Source organism: Ciconia boyciana, chromosome 15 (genome assembly GCF_034638445.1).
Source record: "Ciconia boyciana chromosome 15, ASM3463844v1, whole genome shotgun sequence".
NCBI classification, from domain to species: domain Eukaryota; kingdom Metazoa; phylum Chordata; class Aves; order Ciconiiformes; family Ciconiidae; genus Ciconia; species Ciconia boyciana.
This window is the reverse complement of record NC_132948.1, coordinates 10,263,033-10,274,458: the sequence shown is the minus strand read 5'-3', so window position 1 is coordinate 10,274,458 and position 11,426 is coordinate 10,263,033. Positions and strand designations below refer to the sequence as shown.

The window sequence follows — 11,426 nt, the reverse complement described above, 5'->3', positions numbered from 1 at the left end:
CAGCTCTGCACTCTTGCTGCTCCAAACACAGTGCTTAAAAAGAATTCCATTACTTTTTTTTTTTTTTAAATAACACAACCATTTTCTGTGTATCGTAAGAGTATTCGTTTTATGTATCTTTAAATGTTTATATAAAATGTCTAAAAAAATCCAGAAATATTTATCCATAAGTTTTACCCAAAAGTACTTCAAATATTAACAAAAGTGGTTCTCTTTACATCAACATTTTTAAACCAAGGAACTATTCCATAATTTAGAAAACCAAGGGTTACTCATAATTGCTGCAAGTAAAACAAGAAATGCCAATGACAGGCCTTTAGCAAGACACTGGGAGTATGGTTCTCCTGCAAAAAAACAAACAAAACAAAAAAAAGAGAAAAAAAAGTGTAAGCATGAGAGCTAAATTTTAGTTCAGACAACAACCCAAAAGATACAGATTAAAGTATATGCATAGCCTAAATAAAATAATGGAGCACAAAGCAAGGAATTAAGATGCTTCATACTTTGTATAACTTCGGTCCCTGAGGCTGTGCAGATTATAAACACAGGCAGTTGCCTCTGTCCATGCAGCTCTCAGAACAGAGTCCAAGTGCCTTGATGCCCTTTGAAATGCCAGACATTTAATCTACGGAGTGTCCCATGAAACATAATCCACCACAATTTTACACAGAGGAAATTTAAAAAGTAACTGTACCAATATGGCAAATTTTTACTGGAACTCGTGGGCTGACTGAAAAACACATACTGGCAAAGTGAGAAACAAAGTCTCCCTCCACCCTTCAAGTGCAACGACACACGCTGACAATGCTACAATTACAGCAGGAAATGGAAACAGAACAGTATCATAAAGTGACATATTCTCCTCCCTCCAAACTCTACAGGGGAGTGAGAAAGCATCTCTCTCTGCCAAACAGTCACAAAATTTCAATCTTATCCACAAAGTACTCCTAGTAATTATTTTTCCACTAGTCTAACTAAAAAATTAATGCATTATCAAGGAAAAAATTAAACAGACTTTTTGGACCATGCTTTCTAAAAGAGAAATTTTAATTCCCTACTACAAAGCATTCTTTCAGACTAAACTCCACACATCTAATTATGTTTCAAAGAAATGTGTCCAGTTCATGGCATTCCACACTGCTTATTATTTTTACCTGTGTAAAACCGTGTCAATGGATAAAAAAGTTGTGGCCAGCACACATCATTTCGATTGCAGTCAAATTCTGTATAATTAATCTGAAATCTGAAGGAAAAAAAAATGGGTTTATTAACTACAGTACCAGAACACCAGCACAAGTGGAAAAAACGAAGTGAAAAGGCATACAGGAAAAAAACAAAACTAAACTACAAGCTTCTCATTATTCTCTATGACTTTTTTCTCTAATGGAAACAGGAGCCTCTCCTCTACTCCATTTTTGTCATTTTTAGTCAGATGTTTCTTTTTGTGATTAACATTTTCAGACAATGGATAGTTTGGGAGCCTCACACAGCACCCCTTATCCACTCACGTAAACAACACAGAAGCTTTTCTACTAAAACCAAATTACAGCTTCGGAGGGTAATTCACAGCCCTTCATGTTCTTCATGCTCCGGGGGAAGATCATCACTAACAGAATTGTTACTCAATAAATCTTTGAACCAGGCCTTATTACTCTGTAGTCCACCAAACCAAAGTAACCTTTTGATCAACACTATTCACATTACATCTGCTTAACATAATGTGAAGTATCAAAGTTTTTACAGAAATTACCTTGTCATTGGAATGGGTGGCTGAGCCGGCACTTTAATAAACTGAACAGAAGCAGTGATAGGAAGAAAGCTGATGCTGTTTTCACAGATAAGCCCGCACTGGAATTGCCATATGACTGTTGAGTAACTGTAAGAATATGCATAACTATTACTTGAGGGCTGTAAATGGAAATTTAGAGCCTAAACATAACCATGAAAGGACAAAATACACAGTATTTAGGAGGTGGTTGATGATCTCTGGATTTTCAACACCATGCAGGGAGAGAACTTGCAAAGTCTGGAAATGAAGTAAAGAGGAATAGAATTCCATTTATTTGATTGGGATTGACTTGGAAAAAAAGAGTGTTTGCAAAGTGAAAATTCCCTGTTTCAGGAAAGAATAAAGCATTTACCACAGCTCTCAAGAAGAGCTCTACATTGGGGTAAGCCAGAACACAGGACAATGTGGTCATTTCCACCACGTGACAAGAAATTAAAATGTTCTTCTAATGGAATGCCCTGCATATGCCTACTACTGGCAGCATCATAGATTTTATTTAATATTTCAGTGAAGTAGAAAGATTATATACTGTTAAACATTATCTTTTTATTATTATTATATTCGTTACAGAGGGACAAAGGCAAACCTGGTTGTGATCAACGGAATTTGGGCTGCAAATACAAATAAAAGGCATGTAAAAAATTACAAATAACAAAATAACATTTTTGTTTGTAAATTTTAATCTGCATATGTTAGATAAGCAAGTCTCAAAATGAAACACACATTTGTCAGATAGCCACAAATAGACACAAAACTCTCTACCTGATCTGCACAGCAAGAATCTCTTGCCAGGGAATCCCTTGTACTGCACCCACATCAGCAAAGATTATGCGAATATTCAGGTTTGCAGGAATATCTGGACAAATGCCTTTTAAGTGTCCACTGCTCACATTGGTATCAACATTAAATGGATCAAGACCTATGGATGAGAATAGTTATTTACATTGTAGAATCACAGAATCATACAATAGTTTGGGTTGGAAGGGACCTCCAAAGATCATCTAGTCCACCCCCCCTGCAATGAACAGGGACATCTTCAACTAGATCAGGTTGCTCAGAGCCCCGTCCAGTGAAATACCGATAACTGTCACACAGGAACACAGAAAAACATTTTTTCTCTATATAAAATACACAAAAAGAAAAGGAGTACTTCATCAACAGAGGACTAAAATACCAAGTCATATGTGTACAGGCTGACAGGAAAATACATGTTAGTGCAGTATCTGTATACATACAGAGTTATATGCGCGTGTGTACACATATATGGATGGATGGATCCAGACACACAGATCAGTATCTTTAGGCATTTGAAATTACATTTTGGTTTTATTTTAAGATGCTCTATTCATCATATGGGCATATTTAGACTATAAACAACAACACAAACCTCACTTACGTATAATTTCCACCCAGTCATTTAGATCACTGTAACTTGAATTGTCCCTCTTTCCAATGTGAGTAGCTTGTATTAATGAATTCAATTTCTCAGTTACATTTCCTCTGCAAAATAAGAATGTAAGATTACACAAAAAGTAAATCTGTACTGTCTACACTCTGGGTTGTAATATAATTATATCATAAGGTCAGTTTCCTCTGAAAGATATTATCACTCAACAAAACCAAACTTGAACTGAACTCTTGAACTATCTGTTGCAGGGAAGAAATGGCAAAGCATTCCACCCCAACGTAATCCTCATTTGAATACAGTGAGATTCGAGTGAAACCATTATTATAATTTCCCTCTTAAAAAAAAAGTGAGACTACCAGCCACAGAAAGCTGAAATACATACATGAACATTTAAAAAGGATGTAACAGTGCTGATAGTAGGCACTTGTAGAGAATCATGTAATAAGCAACAAGAGGGATGCAGGGAAAAACAATTCAACCTACGTAGCTCACCTTAAAAGGCTGCAATCTTCATTAATACCAACTTCTAGAATGCACCCAGAGAGTGAATCTAATCCGAATAAAACTGGTGTATAAGTTGCCAACGTACATAAACCTCTGCCAGCTATGAAATGAAAACATCTTACTTGAGCTTTCTTATGTCAACCTTTTGATCTCCAGCTTTCAATTTTGTGCAAAAATATCAAACATTAGAATGCAAAACACCAAGTGGTATAGTTTAAATATAGATACAAGTCCATTCAACTTAAGTTTTCCAAGAAAGCATTAGAGGCTTACTCACTGAAGTTTGAATAAAGGCTAAGGAATAGTTTAGAAAAGCAAAATTTGGAAGAGATTCTTAACAAAAATACAATTGTAAAAAAAAAAAAAAAAAAAAAAAAAAAAAGAGGCATTTTAGCATTAACTACAGTTGAAGTTGCAACCTCACAAGCCAGTACCTGGCTGCCAAATGTTTAGGCTTCCTAAAGTATCAGAAGCATTCATATTTGCAGCTTTCACTGGTTTTCCAACTTGATAACCTAAACATAGAAAGGTAAATCGTGAACACTGCATAAGAGTCTTTAAGCATTAGCATTGTTTTAATAATAAATGTCATCAATCTTGAAGTAAACGAACAGACGCTTCCGTTACAGTAGGAATACACTTCCTTTAAGTAATCAATATCTATACAACAAAAGCCTAAGCACCGATCACCGCTATTACAATTGGCAGTGCATTAAGACAGGAAGCAACATAAAGAACTACGAAAGAGATATAAAACATAGTCACTGATAATACTCTGTACAGTACAAAATTTTTTTCTTTTCACTTTTAAGAGGCAAAATAAAGTATTAATACCTGGATTCCCAAACAGTTCTGCTGCATTAGTACTCTTTAAGCTCAGAAATTTGACTGTGAATCTCTGTGTCAGTATTTCTGGTAAAAGAAAAAAATATGACTTTACCTTTAAATAAGTAAATTAGCAAGAAGTATGCTGTAAATTAGCAAAAAGTATGCTCTATGTAGGATACAATCTTCCATGCTTCATTAGTAACAGAAGATTCAAATTAATATAAATTAATGGAAATCAGCCCCATAAATTTTCTTTCCAGAGTCCAGGGGAAATTCTTTTTAAGAAGTATTATTTAATAAGAGATTCTATCACAGAATTTCCATGCTGGAAAAAAAAAATATCAAAAATTGTAAAAGAAATTTCTTGATACCTCCATCACATAAACTTCCAAGGAAGACCGTGACATTTATTCGCTCTATGTTCTTGTCTTTCCAAATGAACATATAATGCTCTGCAAAAGTTACATTTTGACACAGAACCTCAGCAGTATGAAGGCTTTCTGGCAGAAGAAAAAAAAGCCCATAATGAAAAGCACTGCTAATTAGAAAGCTATGTTACTGTAGCTGAAAAAGAACACATTAAAAAAGTCTAGCAAAATTCTGGAAATTATAACATTCATCTTTTTGAGAATTTATTTTACTGTTTAACTCCCATCTTATTAGGACAGCGCGACAGTACAATCCCCTATCTTATCAATATTTTGACATCAACAGTTCTGGGTCCTTTTGTAGCTAAACCTCTCCAGCACTGGACTTTACATCACCAGCTGATGCACTTCTCTGGACTCAGGACTCCCCCTGCTTTCATCTCATCCCTCCAAGGGAGTCATCACTGCCCAGAAAAACACATTAGCTTGGATTCTATTAGTTTATTTGTGCTGCATTACCCTCCCACTGACTGGGAACCGCTGTTCTACATCAAATAACTGCTTCACTAGCTGAAAAAAGCCCCTAAAAAAGGCACAAGAGCTTACAAAACAGACACACATACATCTGCTTACAGCCTGCCCATCTCACTTACACATTCATCCTGGAGATTTTTTTGAAGCATTCTTTATATCTTTGTTTATTTTTATTATTTTTTTTTCTTCTCAAAAATTACTTTTAATGTAAGCTAAGGGACCCAATTTCTTGACCAACTTTAAATGAACTTGGGGTAAATTCAATACTTTCTGCCTTGCAGGAAGCCAAACAGTTTACTTTTTGAGCATTAGGTAACATGCAAGATCCCTCCTAAGAATTGCAGCAGGTAAACGTTTTAGGCATCAAAATAATCTATTTCTTATATAGTCCAGGTTAGGTAAGAAACATATTTATTAAATGAAAGAGACATACCACTTTCAGTGATGAATTTGCCCATGTCAGTGATGGTCCCATAGATGACATTTTGTTGGATGAAGTCTGAGAATAAAAAACAAACACTGTAGTAATCCTGACTAAGAAGAGAGACAGATGTACTGTTTTGACATCCAAGGTGCAATCCTTGTTGTTATGAAAATGGAGTAGAAAATTGTTTAGAAAATTAATTTTGATAAAGGACCAAACAGTTTATGTATTTTGAGAGCATAGCTAGTTATCTCTGGGTCTTACAAAGGTAATATAGATGAACAAAATTAGACAATTACGTAGTGTAAAATAAATTATGTTCATGCTGGTAATCATATTATCTCAAACTCCAGAAGGACGCTTCATAAGTATATGCTTTTGTAATGCAGAAAGGAACCAATCTCACTAATTCTAAAATTATGATACTGCACCCTCTTGACAGAAAAAGGGCTCTGCAACTGTCTGAAAATAGAAAGTGGGAGAGATGCTCTCTTCTGTCATGTGTAGCCATAACCAGTACAAGTCACCGGAAACAGATAAACGGGAAACAAAGGCCAATCCCACTATTTCTTATATCCCAAATCTTGGGAGATAGCGGGACATTTGCTGCAGGTCATCAGAAACAGGAATAGAACATCCCCAAATGCTGAACTACAGCCACCAATAACAAATATATTAGATGTAGCTACCATGTCAACAGCCCTTGGGTTTGTTCTGTTCTAGCAGCTCCAAGAAACATAAAACACATTTCTGTTAGGGTTTATGCAGCATACCTCCAGTACCACTGTTTATCCTCACGTCATGGGGCAGTCCTTCCTTGTAAGACGCTAGATTGGTAAGGCATTTGACATCAAAGTTCTGGAGATATGCTACGGGGGCATTTCCAACACACTGTCCAGCCATGGATTGCTGCAGGTAGTTCAACAGAAATAAGTATGTTGGACCCTCTTCTAGCTCTTTGCTTTTCATTTTAAGACTATTTGTTAGTGAAATGCTCCAAGTATGTACTACAGGCCTATGACACTTTGGCAAACAAGTAATCTGATGTTATCAAAATACCTCAACCTGTAGCAAGAGAAAGGTTGAAATTTGAAACCATTTTGAAAGCCGTGCTTTTTAATGTACAGTATGGCTTCATCCTAATTTGTCAAAATAATTATAACCAATGAGTCTCTCTAAAATGCAAAAGGAATTCGAAAAAAGTACAACCACATGACTAAGATTCAAAGGGAAAACAAACTATAGTGCTCAGTAATGCAGCAGGCAAACCAAAAAAATACAGAAATACAATAAGCCATAAACTATTAATTGGGATGCCAAGCTTGCTTTTACCTCTTGAAATAATTACAACTTTACCCTTTGGGGGGATGGGCAGGGGTATCAGGATGAATAATGTTTACTTTTAGTAATGATTTTGTGCTCTTTTTTGTGTGTGTGTGTGAAAAATACATTCCACCACTTCACAACAGCAAGTTGCAGAATCTGGTTACAAAGCCATAAGGAGTGGGATATATGGAGAATATCAAACAAACCAAGAGGAACCAAAAGCTCCTAACCACGAAGCAATTACCTGGGGAATGGTAAAATACTCATTTTCTTCTGTCATAATTGGATCTCCTTGTCTGTAACCAGTGAAAAGTTTCCCAGGAGAAGTTTGTAAAGGGATCTTAAACGGAGGAACTCTGGGTGTAGAACTGCAAATAAGTTTAAAAATTAAATAATGCTTTGCTCTCTACCTCATACAAATAATTATACATCTGCTTTCATTTCCCATGTTCTCATATAGTACCAATGACATTTCTCCATTTGCATTTAAAGTTCACACCCTAAAATTCCAATTTCAAAATAATTTTAATCATAAAAACAGGTTATATTTTTTGGTAGCATGCCTAATGCTTGTGTTGACAAAATAAATTTTCTTAAGACTTACATAGAGCCATGATAAAAGTAGCCAAGAAATGGTGTATTGTTAAGAGAAGACTGTACACAAAGCAAGGGAAACCAATCAGGGGTATATTCCATTGACTGAGAAGAGCACAGCTGATCAAAAGGTGGGTTTACATCCCCACCAAACACTCCAGTGAAACATGATTCATTGAATAACTGCTTCAAGTCTGGTGTACATTCCTGAAAGTGAAAAAAATGGTCACTTTTTAGCACAGTAATTGCATTACCATAGGCACTATAGCCATAGTGAGCAACCTGATCTAGTCGAAGATGTCCCTGCTCATTGCAGGGGGGGTTGGATTGATGACCTTTAAAGGTCCCTTCCAACCCAAACTATTCTATGATTCTATACTTACGGGTAAATCAAACCAATTTTGTAGAGAGAGAAGTCATATTTACTACTAGAAATACTGGAAAATCCAGACAAGTCCTCTAGCCCCATCTAGGCTGAAGCATTCAGTATCTCTCTCCCCAGACAACAGAAAGAGCCTAGAAATTTTGAAACACTTAACGAAAGTTTAATATGAAATAAGTACCGGATCACAGCAACAACGAACATCACAAGCTCCAGCTGTCAAATCACAAGGACAAGAGCCCAGTGGTTGAAACACCTGGTTTGGGATTAGAGTTGTATTCTCTGTAAAAGAATTAAAAAAAAAAAAAAGAAGAGGAAATCAGATTAAATGGACTGGAATCCAAATAAATAGACCATGCACATTGCAGTTTATTCTGACTGTATACACACCTTTTGTTAAATTCCACTAATGATTATTCAGTATCTCTTACTGCTGCCCAAATCCCAATTAATTTTTTTTCATACGTAGAGGGAAAGAACAGCAAAAATGCCATTTCTTCTTTAGTATATCTAAACACTTACCTGACACATTTCCTGTAAAGGAAGAGTTGGCATATATTTCAGCTTGAATCAGGAGGTGCGCCAACATCACTGAATCACGGCAAGCTAAAACCTGAAGTGTTTCAACCATGCAGAGAGGTGTTGTGCAGCAGTCAGTGGCATTAGGCAAACACAACTGCAGATTTCTAGTCAAGCTTATAGTCACTTTGGAAGTGTTCTGAAAAAATGCAAAAGAAAGTTTGGCAGCTTGTATTAAATTACTCTTATTTACACCACTCATCAGCTTCTGAAAGAGAAGTTTCGGTACCACTGTGTTTTGTCAGCGCTACAATGCAATTATATTCTTCCTATATAAAATTGGACTTCTGTTGAGTGGAATGACAAAGGGTCTGCTACTGAGATATGCACATACAGTGAGGATATGAACTGTACACAGAACTTTTTAAGGCATGCACACAGATTAAGTTAATTCAGAAATCACATGCACAATTCTAAAGAAAAGAACAAATATCAAAAAGTGAATTTCAGTTTTTACAGCTCCCTTCAGCTGAAAACTGGAATGACTGCAGAGTCTGTAAAACCCCTAAGGAATTATGTACAACATAACACTGAAGGCAAGTCTAATAAATATAGATGTTCCAGAGCTCATGCTGTACAAAACCATTACTTGTTTATTTCTATTAGCTCCTTCCAGCAGAGCTGAAACAGTCTCAAATGCTACAGCCAGCCAGGAAGTACAGGCAATTCTGGAGAGGAGGATGACAACAAGGAACCAGTGTCAAAGCTGCACCTCAGCAAACTCCAGCAAGGGCATCCACAAAAAGGGATATGTCAAGGAAAAAAGGCAAGGGCAAGACATTCAAAGTACATTGTTAGTACATTAACATTTTGCTAGTATTTCATTAGCCCTTAATATATGACAGTTCAATCCTTCCCATTTTAGGGAAGAATCAGTATTTTACATACCATACCAGGTGTTACATTCAAATTCCAATCACCAGCTCTTTTACTTCCACTGCAATTTGCAAGTTGCAATTTTCCTATATCAAAATAAAAATTTAAAAAGTATTCCACTGTCATTTAGAAAAGACTGGAAAATAAGAAGTACATTTGTGCCTCTTGTGCCTTCAAGTAGGCATACCCTCAGGCCCAGCTGACAAGGAGTCAACAGAGGACTAAGGGCTTAATCAGCAGAACTCCTTTGAAGTTCCTATTTCAGTAACTATTAAAGCACTAAATCAAGCGCATTGCTGTTTCTCCAGTAATTTTAGTGTCAAAAAAATATTAATAATTCAACATTTATTTACGGGGTGAAGGGGGGGAAGTGAAACGTTCTTACCTGTCTCTTCATCTATAGGACTTAAAATTATAGAAAAATTAACTCCTGAAGAATTTCCAAGAAAAAATGAATTGACTCTGGGCCCTGACATATGGATAAATGAAGGCTGAAAGACTAAAAAAAAAAAAAAAAAAAAAAGAAAAAAGTCTTAACACACACCAACTGAAAAAGATAACATCTGTAAGACATATTTAGGTCTTACACTTGGGCTAGATTCTTATTTTCCTATACTTTAAATTGTCACAAATAGAATAAAAATATCTTGTGATGCCTAGTACAGGATTGTATTTACATTCTTGCAAAGTGTTAGAGCAGTGGGTTCACCATAGCTTTCTATACCGCAAGTTTACATTTGTCAAGATGCTCAGTAAACACGCAGTAGAATAACATTATGGCAGGAGACTGCAGCACTTACTGGCCCATGCAGATACTACACAGGTCAGGCAACATACTTAGCATCTCTTGCTGACTTCAGTTTACACTTTTTAATTTATTGCAACCATGAAGGGCATCAGGGGTGTACCACCACCTGTGATCCAGTAATTGCGTACTACTGCCATCAGCACATGCTAGTAGTTTCAAGTTTAGATGATGTTTCAAGATGTAGTTTCAAGTTTAGGGCTCCAAGTTGGGAGTTTCACTAGAATTTCCTTTACAGACTTTACCAACATTGAAAAGTCCAACAGAAGCAGCTCCACGTCCCGTCCCCCCCCCCCAAACCTCCGCTAGTGCTAAGCAGTAGCAGCACCCTCCAGGGCCAGCACCTTCGGGTTGGGGCACTAAAGGCCCACGACCTCCTAGTCCCTGGGGCCACGCCCTCCCCGTCATCCCTCGGGGCCTCCGTGGCCTCCCCTCATGCCCGCCCGGGCAGGCCCCACCGTTAGTCAGTCAGGGAAGGTCCCGCCGCAAACCGACCCCCTCCTCCCCTCACCGCCGGCCGCCCTTTTGGCCCCCTTCCCTCAGCAGCCGCCTTCCCCTCGCCCCCGGAAGCCACCTTTCATCGCGGCCCCTGACACCCTCCACCCACCGGCGTCCCAAGCCTGCTGCCCGGGGCAGGGTGCCGCCAGCAGCAGCAGCGCCCCGAGAAAAGCAGCCGCCATGGCGTCTACGGAAGGCCGCGCCGCGGAGCCGGCTGCCGCCCGACCGCCATCTTGCGGCGACAGCGCGGCGCCATGGCAACGGGAAGGGGCGGGAAGCGCTGCCGGCGGCGCGGCTGCCTCACGGGGAAAGCGGAGCGGGGAGCGCAGGCAGGCGGCGGGGGCCACCGGGAGCCTGCGGCCGGTCACACACCCCGGCTGGGCTGCCCCACGTCCCCCTCCTAACGGCAGCGATCGCGCAGCCGAAAGTGGGATCAACCAAGACCGCCCAGACAGGTCTGCCCCTCATCTTCTCACCTAACTCCACACAGACCACATCCTCCCTCCGGCAC

At 38.4% G+C, this 11,426-nt stretch overlaps 1 protein-coding gene across 1 annotated transcript; it reads right to left on the bottom strand.

Annotated features, from left to right (window-relative positions):
* Window positions 1-85: 85 nt before the first annotated feature.
* Window positions 86-11,194, bottom strand: TCTN2 (tectonic family member 2). Its single transcript, XM_072880499.1, has 18 exons — window positions 11,025-11,194; window positions 9,998-10,111; window positions 9,625-9,698; window positions 8,680-8,875; window positions 8,339-8,439; window positions 7,786-7,982; window positions 7,426-7,549; window positions 6,629-6,764; window positions 5,865-5,930; window positions 4,901-5,029; window positions 4,536-4,613; window positions 4,136-4,216; window positions 3,690-3,801; window positions 3,186-3,289; window positions 2,552-2,708; window positions 1,751-1,876; window positions 1,155-1,243; window positions 86-344 (listed from the first exon to the last, which is right to left on the bottom strand). The coding sequence occupies exons 1-18, from the start codon at window positions 11,095-11,097 to the stop codon at window positions 229-231; spliced, it is 2,073 nt and encodes a 690-aa protein (XP_072736600.1). The 5' UTR covers window positions 11,098-11,194; the 3' UTR covers window positions 86-228.
* Between the last annotated feature and the right edge of the window lie 232 nt (window positions 11,195-11,426).